The sequence below is a fragment of the Maniola hyperantus genome, chromosome 9 (genome assembly GCF_902806685.2).
Source record: "Maniola hyperantus chromosome 9, iAphHyp1.2, whole genome shotgun sequence".
Lineage (NCBI taxonomy): Eukaryota > Metazoa > Arthropoda > Insecta > Lepidoptera > Nymphalidae > Maniola > Maniola hyperantus.
The window spans coordinates 12,772,959-12,793,213 of NC_048544.1; the positions used below are offsets into that span (position 1 = coordinate 12,772,959).

Below are 20,255 nucleotides of genomic sequence, written 5' to 3' on the forward strand. Positions count from 1 at the left end.
GGGCCAAGAGGCGCAAATATGAAAACCTCGATGGGAGCTTCATATTCGTGCCTTTTGGTGTGGAGAACTTGTGGCTGTGGGGCCCGGGGGCTCGAGGTCTTTTTGAGGAAATTTCGAAAAGGGTTATCGAGGCAACCGGGGACCCGAGAGCTGGCAGCCTTGGACAAAGAATTAGTTTGGGTAATTGGTAATGCTGCCAGCATCTTGGGTACAATGGCCCGCTGCGGTGGTCTCGATGAGGTTTTAGGTTTAATTTAGGTAATATATTTTAGTTTTAATTTAATGTTTTTTTTACTTTTAATTTAGATTTAAGTTTTTTTTAATAGATATAGCGAGCAAACGAGCAGGCGGGCAGAAGGATTTAATAGAATTGCTTGTTATTATTATACCTTCCAACAAATATTAAATAAATAGTTACAAGGACATGCAACTTAAAGTGCATGTAACAAATAAATTATTCCTTAATTAGGGTTTAAAACATAAAAGTTAGTGTTAGTGAAATAAATTATTTGGATGAGAAGTCGCGTCTAAAAGCGAGTATTTCTATTATACAATGAAAAGTAGACATTGTAGACATGCAGGCGGCCCTGGTGGTGAGTTGTGGCTAGGCCTCCTCGCGTTTGGAATGACAGGGTCACTACAACCTTTATGCATGAACTGCACTGTCATCCTTACTTAGGAAATATTATTGTTTTTGCTTTTATGTGAGGTTTCCCTGCACAGATCCAGATGTTCGAGGTTTTGCAGAAAGAATAACTAATAAAAGAATGCCAGCGATTATAGTGCCTTGTTATAAAAGAGCATGATAAGTATCGTAGGGTAGGTACCTACCTACTAAGAAAATGCAGGTAGAGGCTTTCTATCAAAGGACGACAGAATTTCTATAGAACCGTAACCCATTTTAGTATATAAAAGTCGTTTACATGTATGCTTTATGCAGTATTTTGTTGCTGTTTTATCACTGATAACTAAACATAGGATTTAACACCTCTAGAACTTGCAGTTTTTCATTAAATCTAAGATTAAATCACATGATGATTCTAGGTTATACGCAATTTACCTATAATTGTGAAACTAATAAAAACATCCGCAAGTTTAAATTCACAATTTTTAATTTTTAAGCGGTTATTTAATACTATGATAATTATCATTAATTTATATTGTGTGTAAATTGGTTGGTCAGGATCTGGCATTCTCATTTGAATAAATGATTTGACTTTTACTTTGAAAGTGCTGGGGCAGACGTGTTCTGATGGAGAGATTGCGTACTGGCAAACAGTGTGAGACGACTTCTAACCTGTTGGACTGACGATTTCAAGAAGGTGTCAGAAAGGACAGACCGACAACGAAGTGATCTTATAAGGGTTCCTTTCTTCCTTTTGAGGTACAGAACTCCAAAAACCATGTCATAGAGTAAGGATTAGGTAAGAGTATTATGCCCTGCTGTGGATTCATACAGACTGGATGAATGGATAGTTGGCAGTGGCGTGCACAGTGTTTGAAGCCAGGGTAGGCATTAGTTAGGTAGGTACCTGTTTACTGACAGGTCATAATGAAAAATATGCATTGAGCTATTACAACTGGGGTAAGCAGTGCATTTATGCCTCTATGACCTGCACGCCACTGATAGTTGGATAGTTTAAGCATCTGATATCCAAACAGGAAAAACCAGGATCATAATTCAAATGTGCTAATTAGTGAGTGGTTGGGACGCAATAATTAGATGAAGAGGTCAGACGTCTATTGCTTGGGCTAAGAGCTTAATGAAGGTTAATTTAATAAGCAGATCTCGGGGAAAGAGAAACGTGCAAACGATTTAATCTCGCATATTCACTGTCGTACTTACTTATAATTCAATTTTAAAGCATAAAGTTTATTCGTAAAAAAACGTAGTTTGAATAACAAATCAGATTAGATGAAATTTTGTAGACACATTTTTGATATTAATCTGTTTTTGTTATATTCCAGATTTATGTAGGTAAAATATAAACGGGTTCAATACACATACAAATTTTGAGCCCTTGTAACTTTGAAACTACACATTTTTGCGGGAATCTGGCAAACCACAAACACAGATAATGGTTTCTAGAACGCATCTACAACATTTTATTGAGTTTGACTGGTTAATATTCAAATGAGAGCCAAACTACGTTTGCATGGAAAGTGGTGAGGAGCAGCTAGGGAAATTTCTTTTATGTAATATTCCTACGGGAATTGTATAAAAAAAACCTTATTCCACGTGAACGGAGGTACGAAGAAAAGCTAATTTCCAATATTATTATGGTTGGCATGCAAAACATTTCGTAATTTTGGTCGAAACTACCATAATAGTCTGGTAGGTACGCAATAAATTTTGTTCCATCTAACACATAGTTAATCCAAAGGTTGTAATTAATAGGCTGAGAAGCAGAGAGATGTCATTTACTAGAGATGGCAATGTCCCGAAAAACGGTTACATTGGCGAGGGCCAGACCTTCGTTATTTTATAAAAACAAAAGTTTCTCTGCGCATTGCCCCCAACACAGGGACGAACGATCAGTGATTATCAAGTTTGGATAATGGTGGTTTTGGGAGATAACAGGTGATAAAGTTGTAAAAATCTTACGTCAGTACAAAGTCTAATTTTTTATAGTTTCTTCGGAATATTATTAAAAATCGAGTCATGCATTGTCATACACTTAGTATCGTAGCAACCTCCTGCCAGACACCCTTAAACTATTAAACTTTAATAATATATGTAACATTTTGCTGTTTAGAAGAGCAACTGCTGAGTTTCTTGCTGGCTCTTCTTAGTAGGTAGTATCTGCTTTCCAAACCCGGTAGAGTTTTGAGATCGTTTCTATCGTTCAAAGTTTGAAGTTTTGGCGGTAAGACTCTGTCGACTTATGTGGTTTATTTATGATGCCATATGATGCCCACCGCTTTGATCTAAATTGTATACCTGAAAATCTCGTAGGAACTCTAGGCACTCGTTATTTGACTTGCTAATTTGCCCCCCATCACCCCCCACCCCCCTCCTTCGGTGAAATTCCTACAAATTCTTTTTACGTGGAGGTCTACGTTCTAGAGAAAACTAACATGCTATTTAGTGCGGTTTCTGACGCCTATTATAATATTAGAGGTCTGCATCTCTATGGTCAGAACATTCACAGTTACAAAAAAATCAGTGATCTCCATGATAGGCAAACTAGAAACAAAAATAAGCTAGCTACTCCTGCGCTCCGCCTCTGGAAGGTGCGAAAGTCATTTGTGGGAATGAGTGTAATATTTTATAATAAAATTCCACAAGCAATTTTAGACCTGCCTTTACACAAGTTTAAAAAATGTGTTAAAAGTATGCTCCTAAAAAAAGCATATTATACAGTCGCAGACTATGTAAACGATAAAAAAGCTTGGATTTGACTCGCTCCAGCAATGCACGGGGCTGCAATGGCTTGTATAGTACGGTATAATAACATTGTAAATTGAAAAATTAAAAAGAGCAACCGCCGAGTTTCTTGCTGGTTCTTCTCGGTAGGAACGGCATTCCGAACCAGTGATAAATTAAACCTGACTATTCATAAGCACTTTTAAAAAGTTTACATGAATAAAAAAACATTCTATTCTATTCTATTCTATTCAATAACTCAATGCTGAGGAGCTTATCGCTCCAGATTCAGGTCGCTGATATAATCTGTATCGTGATGCGCAATAAAGGGATTACTGAGCTAACACTGTTTGTTGTGGATTTGTCCGAAATTGCCTCAAAATAGCTCGTTCAAACTATGCGATGACCGCAAAACTAGGGCCTTAGGCTTTGCGATTCCTCGAAATGTTGGTAATTAGTTTTGTTCGCAGCGAACGATCATTCACTGTGAAGTGAATATCAAACGATCACGCTGGTTAAGTAACATTAAGCCCGGTAGGTCACTAGATGACTGATGGATCCACACTTTTTTATCATTTACAAAATCTTAGATAAGTAGTAACTAGGTATATAGAATGGGGTCAAGGCCAATCCACGCTTTTTTTGTCATTTACCAAATCTTCCATTGGATATAGAGGGGGTCGTGACTCGTGACCCCTAGCAATGAGGAATACGATGCAGGGAGAGGTTAATTAATATTAATAGCATTGCTGGTAATTATACCACAACCGATTGGCAATATATTACTCGATGCAGGAAATCGCCTTGCACGTTCGACCTTACTCGCCGATTGCTGCTAGCCACGACACTTCCACAACTTACAACACCAAAACCGTAGAGGTGTTTTTTTTTTTTTTAAAGAATATTAGCCGTTACATGACTAATATTCCCCTTTCCTCTCCAACTAAGCGGCAGGCTTGTGCTAGGAGTAGGTACGACAATAGTGCAACGGGCGGGGTTTGAACCGTCGACTTTTCGGTTTTCAGTCCACTCCTTTACCGGTTGAGCTATTGAGGCTCTAAATAAATCGATAAATCGAATAAGTTTCATTTTAGGGTTCCGTTTACGAAGGGATGGCCTAGTATAGCTGTGTTAGGACGTCCGCCTTCTAATCGGAGGTCGGGGCTTCGATATCGGGCACGCACCTCGAACTTTTCAGAGTTAAGTGCGTTTTAAGTAATTAAATATTAGGTACAAACTTGCTTTAAAGGTGAAGGAAAACATCGTAAGGAAACCTGCATGCCTGAGAGTTCTCCATAATGTTCTCAAAGGTGTCTGAAGTCTACCGATCCGCATATGGCCAGCGTGGTAGACTATGGCCAAAACCATTCTCACTCTGAGAGGAGACCCGTGCTCTGTAGTGAGCCGGCTATGGGTTGATCATGATGATGATGATGACACGAAGGGTGTCAACGTCAATTACTAAGCCTCCGGTCCGTCTGTCCATCCGTCCGTCTGTCTGTCAGCTGGCTATATCTCGTGAACCGTAAGGCTGCGCCTATTTGATACGACTTTGTTCGCGCCGACACAACGCGCTTTCGAATAGTCACTATTCGAAAGCGCGTCGAAACGGCGGCGTCCTACAAGTGTTTGGAGAACGCGCTACTATACCGAATTACGCTTGATTTATTCAGCAACTAAAATACATTTTAAATTCAATGAGCAAAGAAACAACCGCTTGTTACATCGCCATTACTAAAGGGGGAGGGCGGTTGGGGTTTCGTTGTCCACGCACCAGGTTAAGTTATTCCTGGCAATTTAAATGTTGTTGTGTTAAATATATAAAAGGAAAAGGTGACTAACTGACTGACTGACTGACTGATCTATCAACACACAGCTCAAACTACTGGACTGCAGTATCAACTAATTTAGCATGCAGGTAATTTTATGACGTAGGCATCCGTTAAGAAAGGATTTTTGAAAATTCAACCCCTAAGGGAGTGAAATAGGGGTTTGAAATTCCATTCAATTCCAATTGAAAAGTCCACGCGGACGAAGTCGCGAGCATAAGCTAGTAGAAAATAAAACGAAAGATTACATTATCTTTGCCAAACATGTTGTTTTATTAAATAGAGTTGTCAGTTTTTCGTAAACATGTGAACAGGGGAAGGAAAAATAATGAATCAAATATTATATAAACATGTTTTCAACCATTCTAATAAAAAACCGGCCAAGTGCGAGTCCGTGTTACAGTCGTATTTTTTCGACATTTTGCACGATAATTAAAAAATTATGATGCATAAAAATAAATAAAAATCTGTTTCAGAATTCACAGGTGAAGCCCTTTCATATGTTATCCCACTTGATATAGTTATCTTACTTCGAAAATTTAAAATACTAATTATTAATTCATGACCACAATTTTTTTTTTGTGTGATGTAACCCCAAATTCACAATTTTCAGATTTTTCCCCTTTTGTCTGCTATAAGACCTACCTACCAAATTTCATGATTCTAGGTCAACGGGAAGTACCCTGTAGGTTTCTTGACAGACAGATAGACAGACAGACAGGCAGACAGACAGACAGACGGACAGAAATACAGATAGACAACAAAGTGATCCTATAAGGGTTTTCCTTTTGGGGTACTAAAAATATATTTTACTAAAAATAGCTACAAAGTAGCAAATTTTTATGGACCATTCGAGCAAAAGAATTTTTGATGAAAGTCTTCCATATAAATAGAGTGTGTCATAAACTTTATATCCCTTGACCCGGTGGTTATTATGATTTATGTGCCAATCTAGCTGATGCCCGCAACTTCGTAGGATTTAGGTTTTTAAAACCCCTGTCAGACACCTTGCCACGAAACTAAGTGTCTGGCAATGCATGACATGATTTCTAATATTATTCCGAAAAAAAAAATTAAAAAAAAATTTGACTATAAACTTTGACGTTAATTTTTTTACACCTTTGTTATCTCCCAAAGCCACCACGATCCAAACTTCATGGTCGCGGCTCGTTCCTCCCTGTGTGTGGGAAACAACATGCAAACACTTTCAGGTTTTGTAAAATAACGGAGGTCTGGCACTCGCGGGCTCTCGCTAGTATAGCCAGAACTTTAGCAAAAACTTAGCGGTATTGTTATACTATCTAAACACAATCTACAAATCATCAATATAATGAAACTATCAATAATCAAATACCAATAACCATCTGCCTCATTTTGTAGTTTTAGTGATTTAGTATTTTTCAAACCCGCAATGTACAGCATTCAAAACTGGGGTCAATGCCCTACCTACGACATGACATTGACTCCGAATGGCCTACTTACGCAACGTTCGTTGACCTCTGGTATCAGTCAGATGTTTTATTAGCAATACACTTTTACAAAATATAGGATTTTTTATATATTATTTCTTCGCGTTTTTTTTGTAATATCATACCAGTAATCATCAGTACTATCACCTGTCTTTGTTTTTGCTAGCGTTCCGGTTACAGCCTGTATAATATACTGGCTATAATATTGGACATGGATATCCTTCCTAAATCCTACACAGTCACTTACTTAGACAATGGATTCGAAGTTAAAAGGTAACGTTACGTTGAATACTTTCCATCACGTAATGTGAACGCACTGATGCGCAGCAATTAGCAGCCTAAGTAAGGCTTAAATTGCTCCTCTATGGCAAGTTTTGATTATTACACAAATGATAACCAAGCAGCAATATCGTTCTCAGGCAACGATACACTAATTGAAGCTAAATATGATACAAAAATTAACCTTTCATGAGAATTAGTGACGTCATAATTCAGAGAGTAGGAATAGGTACGAATAAACTTTGTACAATTCTTCTTTAGCCTCATCTCGTGACAGAAGGGCTGGCTTATTTTTTGCGCAACAGATTAGCCTGGCTGTCCAGCGCGGAAATGCAGCCTGTATTCTAGGCACCATTCCATGCGGGCATGATTTGTATAGTAATTAGATAAGGCTAGCTTTAAGTTTTATTGTAATATTTTTATTAAAAAAAATCTTAATGTTATTTTGATCTAGTATGTAGGGGGAGTCCGGGAGAGTATACCCGCCTTCCACTAAAATGCTCATAAATCTTTATATACTTAAAAATCGCTATTTTCTATAAATTGTATCTTAAGCTGCACTATTTAGCTATATTTTCTCTTAATAAAGTTTGATACATCATTAATAGTTTATGAGTAATTAACGATTTCTACCAAAGTGACATTCGGCTAATATCTCCCGCCTGGGTGGGAGACTTGACCCCCCAAGTGGGGAGCCTTTACCCGGGTACAAAAATAGGCAAAATAATCATTACAGATTATAATTCTATAGAAAAAATTAATCATAAAAATATGACACATAGTATTTTGTAGTAAATGAGAATTCCTTTTTGAATTGGAGCAATTAATACAAATAAACTGCTCCTCATCATGTCTTTATCATATTTGGACAGTCCAACGGATTTTATGGTCATAAGTCTCATGTCCATAACTTTCTCTTCTCCACAGCTGAAACAAAACCAATTATAAATTTCGTCTCCCATGGACTATCAGAGCAACTCATACTTGGGTTCTTCGTCAGGGTCTGTCTAACCGTCACTTGACTGTAAAACTTGTCTTTTTCAATGGTCTTTTTACTGTCTTTTTCTCTTTGCTTTACGTTTTTGTTTTTAAGTCATTTTAATTTTCTTATTTTTTGGTGCATAATCATCTATATCATCATCTAGGTCTAGTCTTTCTGGCGTTTTTTTTTTATTTTAGTTTTTCTGGGCTGTCTACCACGACGAAGGAGCAGCCTTTGGAATTGAACGAATCATTTGTGGTACTACTATTTTCGGTCTATGTCGTAGGTAAATCAGAATCTACCGTTGTCACATCCATATTTTGAGATGTAGAAGCTACCTCTTCTGATTGTCTTAATATTGCAATTGGTTGCTCAGATTTTTTCCTCAGTCAAAATTGATGGTGAATTGGCTCTAGACGCCGCAGATAGATTCATGAATACTAATGCTGATGTTGAAGGCTCTGACTGACGTTGTACAGTAGATGATGAAGGTAATGAAGGAAGGCAGGACGATCGTGGTTACATCTGGAGGTAATACAAAAATATTATTGCCGGAGAAACAACGGGCGAGATTGCCCGGGGTAAAGTCTCCTCCCGACGCCAGGGTAATGTCTCCCACCCCACACAAATCTGTCAGTTATTACATTTTTATAAAAAACTATGACACTTAAGTAAAAGCTGTCTGCCGTAAATGTTACTAGGATAATTACACTTACGATGTATATAAATGATATACTGGAATCTATTCACAGTAAGAAACAGAAATCAAATATCGAAAATTTAAAAAATTTACTTACCGGCACGAAATTTTTTAGTTACTTCTCAATCCTAAACCAAACTGCCGATCGTAACGGTATCTTGTGAGCGAGGTGGGAGGCGCCTATGGAGTCTAAGAAGTGTGGCAAAGTCGCAATATCTAGTTCCACAAAGATTCTATGAGCAGTGGCTAATGTCTCCTACCTGCTAAACTCTCCCGGACTCCCCCTACCTATCTGTGAAAATGTATAATTTTGCTTTTTGACATGACTTAATATTAACAATTTTTTTGTAAGTATATTTATGTTAGTTACTTAGTACTCGTAGTTTAATTAGTGTAATTGGGCTTTAACCGACTATAGGTAAGGTACCTACCTGACAATTTTTTTTCAAATTTCAAGTAGTGAAATAAAAATTGACGATTCAAAAGTAGTTACGTTTGTAAAAGTTTTATTGAATAATAATTATTTCTATTCTATTATATTCTAAGAAAATCTTGATAAAATGGATGACAACCTTCAACGATTTTTTTTAATTTTTAGGAATTTGTTGATCCGCCCTTTGAATAAATAACCCCATGTTGAAATCCAGTGGGAACACCGCAAAATGGTACCCCAATCAGCATCGATATCATCGAAGCTAATTCCGCTTTGAAGATATTATTGTCATTTGCCAAGACTGACGACAAAATTGTCGTAGCCATGTGAATCTACGAACTCTCACGAGTCACGTTAGATCCAGTTATTTGTCACAATTTAAGTATTACAATTTTACAATTTTAGAGTCGTTGACATTTGCAAAACAATGAAACTTAACATGAACTTAACATTGTCTAACACACGAAATCAACCGTTAGAGTTACTAAACTCATAGTAAAGGTGATCGCATACCGCTGCAGGTTGTGAAAAAGCCGCTAGAACTATTAAACGCTCGTATCAGGCATGTTTAGGAACTAAAAAAGCGGTGTTATAGCATAGTGGTTATGTGAGTTTTAAGCAATTAAATATCACTTGCTTTAACGGTGACGGAAAACATCGTGGGAAAACCAGTATGCTTGACAGTCTCAGTAATATTCTCAAAGTTCGTGAAATCTGCTACTCCGTACTTTGCCAGCGTAGTGGACTAGGCTTATACCCTTTTCATTTTGTGAGGAGATCCAAGCTGTGCCGTGGTCTGGGGATGATGACTTGAAATACAAATGACGCCAGCAACATCTAACTTGGCGTAAAGTTACCACGTCAGTGCTAATTTCTAATCAGAATCAGAATTTCTTAGATTCACCCGATGCGGCCGAAGCTTGCTGCATACGGGTTTTGCGGGCGCTTTCGTGATATACGACACCTTTAACATGATATTAAGTACCTAGTTATTTTTTTATAAAACATTCTTAATAGTGTTACGGTTAAAGAGTACGGGTTAAAAGCAAGGTTCATAAATAACCTTGTTGCTCTGTTGCCATAACTTTTACGTAATGGTTTAAAAGGAGAATGAATAAATTTAATTATGTAACAGGTTTGTAAAGCGAACCGGGGCTTTTTTTAATAAAACCCAGGAGTTGAGGGTAAAATCTTCAAAAAGAAGTTGATTTCATTGGAGATGAATAAGTAGGTAGGTACATAATAAATATTTTTTTTAAATCATACAACCTATGTAAAATGTGATTTTTTCAAAGAAAATCGTTTCTTTGTTTATAAAGCGTCTCAAACATACTATAATAATATGTTACTATACATACATACGTACTATAATAGTATATATATATTTACAATAATATACGGGTCTGCAGCCACCGGAAGCAGTTGACTTGAATACTAAATTTTACATAACAGATACCTACAGCGAATTTAAAATATGGTTCACTCCTATTTTGTTTATGTTTATTACATAAACAAAATAGGAAGCTTTATTAGCGTTGAGTACCTATACTTAATTAAGTATTTAAATCATTTTTTTTTAAAGATTTTGTTTGTTTTCATCATTAAGTAAAATATTTTAAGGTTTATTGCAAGAAAATATTTTGTACTGTTTGAAGTTTTGTAAAAGAACATGTACCTAGGTACCTATTTACAAAAAGTGTTTTTTTATATAGATAATAGGTATAGAATAACATCTGTTTCAATTGTATAACAATAAACAAAATCTTAAAAAAAAGTTTATAGGTATAATCTTAGCACAAAAGCTAGACTCTATCACTCCGAACAAAAAATATAACCTCAAAATTACGAACAAAAACAAAATAATAACATACCACATTCACCGACTCTGCGTCTGCGCCTCACGTCACCTCACAACTGACTGACTCACTGACTCACAATTGTCTTCCCCATTGCCTTGACCTTTGAATGTCGTTTTGGTGACCGGCGCTCGAGCAAAAAGTGGGGCAGACTTGGGTTCGGCGCGAATGACCTAACTAACTCAATGGTCTGGTAAAATGTTTTGTCCACGACAGTTTGTAAAAGGTTCTTTTTTTCTATCAAATCAGATATATCTAAGTTATTATTATTCGCTCTTTATGTACAAATATAGATCTATATTTGTACATAAAGAGCGAATACAATATAGCTATATTTGACAATCTCCCTGGCGCAGCGGTGAACGCCCTGGTTTTATAATGGGGAAGAGCCCAAATTCTAGTCCCAACTAGGGCAATCAAAAAAAATTAAATTTCACGACACGATGAAGACAATAATATATTAAATGGAATAAAATCCGACTGTTGTTGTATTAATTGAGGTACTTAAAAGGTTAAATTTCAGTGGAAATAATGGAATAGAATGGAATAGAATGGAATGGAATGGAATGGAATGGAATGGAATGGAATGGAATATATTTTTATTCAAGTAAACTTTTACAAGTGCTTTTGAATCGTCAACTAGTTTAATTTACCAGACGAGCTCTAACACTTGTCGAATGAAGGCAAGAATGCTCAAGCATTCTTCAGCACAAGTCTAATCGAGTAAAATCAGCTGTTAAGGCGGGTACATTATTCTTTCAGCAGATGGGTTAAAGTGGCATACTTAAAAATTCAAATAAAAGCATTCTTGGAAATTTTCAATTACAGGTGCCTCTTTAAAATCGATAGTCTGAGGGCTCTCTGCCCTTTGACCTTATTCGTAACATAAGGAGGTACTTTATGAGAAATTATATCAAAGTAATAACGTTGAAAGTTCTAAGAAAATTGTCATTCATTTTCCAGGTTATTGCGTTCTATACTAGCTTCATTATTCACCATATTGGAAAAGACAAGGTAATTTTGAACAAGTCAGGAGAAAACAAACTTCCGATCACAAAACCTGTTATTATTTCATAGAAATGACTCACCATCATCATCATTATCAACCGATAGACATGCACTGCTGGATATATATCTCTTGTAGGGATTTCCACCCTCCGGTTCTTTTACGGATCTCTTCAATTCTGATTTGAAAACTGTAAAAATAGGTTTATCTATCGGCCAGCGTAGTAGACTATGACCTAAACCCTTCTCATTCTAAGAGGAGACCCGTTCTCAGTAGTGGCCCGGTGATAGGTTGATCATGATGATAATAATCAAGGTATGGTCCCTACTCCCTTCATAGAGCGAATATCTAAAACCCCATTTAGATCGGGTCGTCTATAAATAATTATTGGCATATTAAAGGTAACCTAGATGTAGGGTCAAGTCTTGCTTGAATGCTATTTCATAAGCACTGGTTACGCCTGAAATCAATAAAACTGCCAAAACTCTTTGCTCTAAGCATCTGGCGCGAATGTGGAAATGTTTCGCACATGCGCGGACCAGTGTTGTCGGGTGAGGGAAAAGAGGTCTCCCTCATTTTAGGGTATCCGAGATATTGTGGTAGAATTTATAAAACTGAGGCTGCAGGTTGTCCCGCCACGTAAGTACAATCAATGTATGATTCCATGAAAATAAAAGAGACAATCCCCACAATCCCCAAAGAATCAATACCCATCAGTACCCTTATTATAAATGCGAAAGTGTTTGTCCTTCAATCACGTCGCTACGGAGCAATGGAACGACGTGATTTTTCGCATGGACCTTAAAACCTGGACCTGGATTAAAGACCTGGAGAGTGACATAGGCTACTTTTTATCCCGGAAAATCAAAGAGTTCCTACACGATTCTCAAAAACCTAATTCCACGCGGACGAAGTCACGGGTATCAGCTAGTATATTAATAGTTGATTGCTGACTCTCTTAGAACTCTCTGCGTTTTTGAGTTCGAGTTTTTCTTGTCTCTCTCTTGGCGGATAAGATACTCGCGCAGTGTCGCAGGGATTATTATGACGGGCGATTGCCGATTACTCGACTGTTGAGTGTCAACATAGCACACTCGCTCATAGCCCAGCGAAAAAACTCGTTACTCGTCAACTCGTTTCTCGTTAATCATCGGCGGTCGGACAACTGCCTAGGTAAGATACGGATAACAGTATATTCTTTGCTCCTAGGTAAGATACAGATCAGATTCTTTGTTGAATAATTACAAGTTGAGCTTACCGATGTCAAAAAATGACCGTGAAAATATCAATCTGAATATTAAACAAAATGTAAACAAAATATGTACACCACTAATTTTATTTTTAACTAGCTTATGCTCCGCGACCGTAGCTTCGTCCGCGTGGACTACATAAATTTTAAATCCATATTTTACCCCTTTAGGGTTTGAATTTTCAAAAATCCTTTCTTAGCGGATGTCTACGTGATAATAGCTGTCTGTATGCCAAATTTCCAGTTCCAGTTCATCCAATGGCCAGTTTTTCTTCTTATATATTTCTTATATATATAGATAACCATAAAAATACCATCGCAAAAGATTAATAATATCCAGGATATATAATCTTTTGCGATACGACATGTCATTTTATTGTAATCGCCTATCTGCAATCAACTTTTTGATAATAAGTATCTCAATTAATTAGACTTGTGACTTGGAACTTTTTTTAGAAAATACTTGAATTTGACTAGGTACATTTTTAAAAATATTTTGAGTTAAAAAATTAAACCTAACTCAGCAACACCGAAGGCAAACGTCAAAATAACGAAGTGGAGCGAAATTTACGCGATGCAATTTATTTCTCATAATTATGAATGAAAATAATCGTAATTATTGCTGAAAATTATAAACGTAACAATTCATAGTTCAAGTATTTATTAGAAATCATTTTCACGGGAAAATGTCGGGTATATTTTAGCCAAAAGTACATTCGCGAGTTCGATATTTTCGCGAGATGTGTTTAAAACTAAATTTTGTTGAATTGTTGTATTGATGTAGTTGTTGAGTCTTCCTTGTTGTTCGTTGTTGTTGCATAGTTAGTCAACGCGTTGTGTAAGAGGTTGTGCTTTATACATTTGAAGAAATTTCGCTGACTGTAAAAGGTAATTATGTTTTGTGTACATACTATATTGTAATCATAAGTCTTAAGTAACTGTTGCGCGGGTAGATACTTGCGTCCAGGCTATATAACCTACAGCTTGGGTAGATGCTGATGCAAAATCAATTATGTAGAAGATTTTAGATTAGAATTGAATATAAGATAATTAACGCTTTTTGGATACCCTAAAGTTATTTATGTAAAAAAAAAACTTTTAAAAGTGCGATAATAGGTACCTACATATATTGGATCTTACACAGCAGTTGCACTAAGTACTTAATTTCTTAGTAATACCTATACTCAATTAGGTACCTAACCTATGGAACATTTCTCACAAGCACTAAAATGCACTTTTGATGGTCTAATAAATACACAATAAAATATCTATTTAGTACAAGTGTTTGCCCGCGACATCGTCCGTGTGATTTAATTTTATAGCAGTCTGGGATAATGTGGGATAGTAAGCGACAGGTCGAGATGGCAATCGGGGTGTCCCGCGCCTCATACCTCGATTGCGATCTCGACCTGTCGCATACTATAGCTATCTATCAGTGAAAGAATTTTCAGGATGGGATGGTTAGTTCCGGAGATTACCTCTTACACACAAATTAAAAAAAAACTTAATCCTAGGTATTCTTAATAATGATATTAAGGTGACGCTGGATGCACGTCCGAACTGCTCGGCCCACGTGGGTAACCTGTATTGCTATTTCACCTAACATTGTGATAGAAAGAAATAGACTCAGTGATGAGCAGTGTAGCGAGTGCATGCGCTCACACTAGCGTCCGGATATATTGATGATGGCACACAGATAGTTGGACAGATGTCACCGATGAATTTTTGTAAATATATGATTTATGAAGGAACTACTTATTTCAATTATTATTGTATAAGATTTTATGGAAGAGCGGGGTCGCCTGCCACGAGTACTCGTAGCAATACTAAAACAGTTACTGGGATGGTCCCAATTACTACGCACTATGTGAAATTGTTTTACCTACTGAAATAAATATTTTTTAATTTTTTTTTGAATGATAATGATTACCTACTTATCTTTTGATGAATACTATAAAATCTCACTTACATACATACCTATTAGGTAACTACTGCCTCAGCGTGTATAAACAACTCGTATATATTATAGAAATCCATACTTCTATGAAGTGTCTGTCTGTAATTTCGAAATAACTGCCGCAAGCTCATAATATTGTTATTTGAACTGTACCATAACAGCTGAATCAAACGTTTTTAAAAACTGTCTGTCTGTCTGTCTGTTTGAACGGGCTAATCTTCGGAACGGCAGAACCTATTTTGACGGGACTTTTACAGACAAGTAGAGGATTAACAAAGGATACTTTTTTAACCGACTTTAAAAAAGGAGTTGTGTTTTTCTACCTATGTACACAGAAATCTCCGAGATTTCTGAACCGATTTGCGTATTTTTTTTAATTGATAAAGAAACTTTGCAACATTGTCCTATATAAAATGTCATTTTATATAGGACACACAGGATTTCAACTCCTCAATCCTGATGCTGCAGGGGACATGACCACCAAAACTTATGGGATTTTGAAACTGTCGGTTATAAATTGATATTGGAGGTAGGTACCTATATCTACCAAGTAAAGACTTTATCATTGAACTCGAAGACCCACTTCTCGACCCTGATGCTGTACCTAAGGAATTGCATTGCTAAATCGTGGTGATCCCACGGAATTTTAAATGAATCATCGCCCACGCCCGTTCGGTACCCTCATTCCGCACATTGTTTTTATTAGTCAGTCCACCAATCACAACAAAGCATTCTCCCCTGTCCCCCGCCAACATTTTACGATTTTGTTTTCATGTAAATCCTTGTATATGCGTACTCTAGGAGTTGAATTCTCTGTGCTGGCGGATTACCTATTAGGAACACATGATTACACATTCGTTTGTCTGTGAAAATAAATTTTGTTGCCTAGACTTATCTATTAGTAGCGACTAAAAACTATATATACCATCTACTTGTGTATAAAAAAGTCTAAATAAATTCCACTTTGATCTCAAAAATGAAAATTTTATTTTTATAAGTAGGAAGTAGGTACAATTCAATTTCCCTCTAAAAGCCCACTACACACATAAACACAATATGTATCATTTTCTGTTTCAACAGTCACATTAGATGTATCATTCGACGCAGAACTATTGAAGCTCTCCATTTCATTTCTGGAATTAATAAACATACAATCAACATAAATATATTGTGAGTATTATCTATATAGAATGTATGCAAAAAACATAGCATAACAACTTACAAGTATGGTATGGGTAGACCTTTCAATATTTAGTACGGAATTGAATGTTGTAGCATCATGTTGGATTTCAGTGGTACGTATATTGGGCACATTCATTTTATTTTCCTTGTTTTCTTCTAAAAGGAATGTCTTGAGTCACTAAAATACAACGTAATTCAGCATTGACAAATCTGACAACAAATAGTAAATCTCTATATTATATAAAAATGAATCGCTGAATGTGTTGCTGATCGCAAATCTCGAGAACAGCTGCACCGATTTCGCTAATTCTTTTTGATAATATTCCTTGAAGTACGGGGATGGTTCTTATGGAGAGAAAAATTTAAAAAAAGTCCTGAAAAAGAATCGACTGTAGGCGGTGCGAAGTTCGTCGGGGCAGCTAGTAACATAATAATTATATTATCCTAATCCTAATTCCTAATCTAAATATAAAAGGTGACTGACTGACTGACTGACTGACTGACTGACTGACTGACTGATCTATCAACGCACAGCTCAAACTACTGGACGGATCGTGCTGAAATTTGGCATGCAGATAGCTATTATGACGCAGGCATCCACTAAGAAGGGATTTTTGAAAATTCAACTCTGGAGGGGGTGAAATAGGGGTTCGAAATTTTGTGTAGCCCACGCGGACGAAGTGGCGGGCATTAGGTAGTATCTAAATAATATCAATTTACAAACACAGTGTCAAACTTTCAGAAGCTGGCTCTAAATGGTACGGTGTGATAGCATCATAATCTAATTCAATTCGATTTTTTGCTTTGTCGTTTCCTTGCCAAAGAAAATCCCGTGATCCACTAAAATAGAAGTATAATATATAAGTATTTATTAAAAATAAATAAATATCATCATCAAATTCACCATCCTGGAGAACCTTGAAAACGACACTCGCGTCTATTTTTTATAAAAAGTGCTGGCCCGCCATCTTAGATTAAAAAATTAATGTCATTATCAAAACCAGCATCCTGGAAACCCTGAAAACGACACCCATTTCTATTTTTTGTGAAAAGTGCATGTCTGCTATTTTGGATTTGAAAATAAATGTCATTATCAAATTCAGCATCCCGGAAAAGTACATATTCAGTCAAATAAAATTCCCGTCGAGTCACATTGTTACTCACGTCGGGTGTGACGCACGGGAATAACCCCGAAAAAGTAATGGCATTATCATCACAAGATAATATTATGGTTTGGAAAGATTCTGATGAATTTTAATAGATCTCCTCTTTGCAAGGGATTTGCTTTTGCGAGAAGCTTTTGCGAGTCTAAACCGTTTCTTTTTCCTCTTCCGCCAATCCATTTTTGTTTCTGTTACACGAAAACTCAAGTATATAATTAAATTGTCTAAGCACACAATATGACCTACATACTTATATTTGTAACTAGATGATACACGCGACTTCGTCCGCGAGGATATAGTGGTTTTTTAATCCCGCGAGAACTCTTTCAAAAGCGATCACTATTTCAAATTTCAGCCAAATCCGTCTTGTACTTTTTGCGTGAAAGGGTAACAAACCTATACACACACACACGCAGATACAAAATTTCGCCTTTATAATGTAAGTGTGATTTGACAACCCTGACTTTCGGAATTCGGATAAGTCCAAATTATATTTTATTACTAGTTGATGCCCGCAACTTCGTCCGCGTGGAATTAGGTTTTTAAAAATCCCGTGGGATCTCTTTGATTTTCCGGGATAAAAAGTAGCCTATGTGTTAATTTAGGGTATACCCTAAATTAACACTTTTATCTATCTCCATTCCAAATTTCATCCAAAACTGTTCAGCCGTTTTTGTGTGATTGAGTAACAAACATCCAAACATCCACACACACACATCACTACACCTATTATAAATGTGAAAGTGTGTTTGTTTGTTGGTTCGTTGGTTTGTCCTTCAATCACGTCGCAACGGATCGACGTGATTTTTTGCATGGGTATGGTTGACCTGGAGAGTGACATAGGCCACTTTTATCCCGGAAAATCAAAGAGTTCCCACAGGATTTTTAAAAATCTAAATCCACGCGTACGAAGTCGCGGGCATCACCTCATCATCATCATGATCAACCCATCGCCGGCTCACTACAGAGCAGGGGTCTCCTCTCAGAGTGAGAAGGGTTTTGGCCATAGTCTACCACGCTGGCCATGTGCGGATTGGTAGAATTCACACACCTTTGAGAACATTATGGAGAACTCGGCATGCAGGTTTCCTCACGATGTTTTCCTTTACCGTTAAAGCAAGTGATATTTAATTAATTAAAACGCGTATAACTCCGAAAAGTTAGAGGTGCGTGCCCGGGATCGAACCCCCCGACCTCCGTTTAGAAGGCGGACGTCCTAACCACTAGGCTATCATAGCTTCACCTAGTTTATAATATTAGTAGGATATATGACGTAAACTACTACCACCAGCTGTCGATACGATGCATTCTAAAATAAATCGACCGACCGACCGACAGACCGACCGGCCAAGTACGAGTCAGACTCGCGCCCCGAGGTTTCCGTACTACAATAGTAAAATGTTTATCTCTAAATCTCCGTATGTAACTAGAATTTCGGTACATATAAAAATGAATCGCTAAATGTGTTGCTGATCGCAAATCTCGAGAACAGCTGAACCGATTTCGCGAATTCTTTTTTTATAATATTCCTTGAAGTACGAATATGGTTCTTACGGAGAGAAAATTTTTAAAAAATTCCTGAAAAAGAATCGACTGTTAGGCGGTACGAAGTTCGCCGCGGGGCAGCTAGTGAAAAATAAAAATTAATAAATAGGTAAATAGTATTTTTTAACATTTTGCATGATAAATCAAAAACTATTTATTATGCACTAGATGATGCCCGCAACTTCGTCCGCGTGGATTCAGGTTTTTTAAAAATCCCGTGGGAACTTTGATTTTCCGGGATCAAAAGTCAAATTCAAATGATTTGTTCAAAATAGGTAATAAATTACTCTTTTCGATTGTCAGTTGTTGGATTTGTAAAATATAGTGGTGATAATTATTTCGCAAACGCTACGAGGGTTCCAAACGTGCCCAAGACTGAGAAGAGCCCACAGCTAACTCAGCCGGGTATTCTTTTTATTATCACCACTTTACAAAATCATAAATTAAACTTATTAGAACTATCACAAAGCCGAGCAACTCATTCCCAAGCTTGCTTATCATTTAAATAATCCTTTACAATGTAATAGGATTTTTTAATTAGTTTACGTTTTATGAAAACTTCGAACTTGTTGAGAGACATCTCCAATATGTTTTCTGGAAGTTTATTATAAAAACGTATAGAATTACAATAGCAAATGAATTGAACTTTACTTAGCCTAGAGGCGGGCATTAGGTACAAGTTTATTTTTATTTCTAGTATTTACATTATGACAGTCACTTTTTTTTGAATTTATTTATGTTTTTATGTACGTACAATAAATTTTCAAAAATATATTGACTATGCACTTTCATAATTTTAACTTCTCTAAATTTAGTTCTCAGTGACTCTCGTGGTCCCATACTATATTATGGCTCGAACAGCCCTTTTCTGCAGCACAAAAATAGAATTTATATCAGCAGCATTAATTACCCCATAATAATTCCGTGGTGCCACCCGAATCAGGGTTCCTACTGAAAACCAGCGCTATATGTTTTTGTACTTGTGCAAGACAATATGCATTTATGCTGAGTAGGTACCTTTTTTTTTGGGTTGTGCCACACATGACATACTTTATTCCGGCGCTTCTTCTACTTGAGGTTTTTTGACTTTATTACTCAAGTATAAGAGGCACTGGGATAACCTAACCAGTTGGTAACTGGTAATGTGTGGTAGCTTTAAAAAATAAACGTTTTTTCTTTTCTTTCTTTTTCTTTTCTAATAATATGCCATATGACATAATGCTGTGAAAGTAACTAAA

General features: G+C 36.6%; 2 protein-coding genes and 1 long non-coding RNA gene across 3 annotated transcripts in view; 1 reads left to right on the forward strand and 2 right to left on the reverse strand.

The window, feature by feature from the left end:
- Window positions 1-10,994, reverse strand: part of LOC117985080 (uncharacterized) — a 30,877-nt gene extending 19,883 nt beyond the window's left edge. The window contains exon 1 of the mRNA XM_034971759.2: window positions 10,931-10,994. Coding sequence (XP_034827650.1) covers window positions 10,931-10,935 — 5 coding nt within the window. The 5' untranslated portion in view covers window positions 10,936-10,994. The remainder of the gene's footprint in view (window positions 1-10,930) is intronic.
- A 2,742-nt stretch (window positions 10,995-13,736) lies between these two features.
- LOC117985198 (ras-like protein family member 10B) overlaps window positions 13,737-20,255 on the forward strand; it is a 52,968-nt gene continuing 46,449 nt past the window's right edge. The window contains exon 1 of the mRNA XM_069500931.1: window positions 13,737-14,058. The gene's annotated coding sequence lies outside the window, so the exon portion shown is untranslated. The remainder of the gene's footprint in view (window positions 14,059-20,255) is intronic.
- The window catches only part of LOC138402725 (uncharacterized), a 6,818-nt gene continuing 2,659 nt past the window's right edge, over window positions 16,097-20,255 (reverse strand). Inside the window, exons 2-3 of the long non-coding RNA XR_011237070.1 lie at window positions 17,030-17,149; window positions 16,097-16,487 (exon numbers count right to left, since the gene is read on the reverse strand). This is a non-coding gene — a long non-coding RNA (uncharacterized lncRNA). The remainder of the gene's footprint in view (window positions 16,488-17,029; window positions 17,150-20,255) is intronic.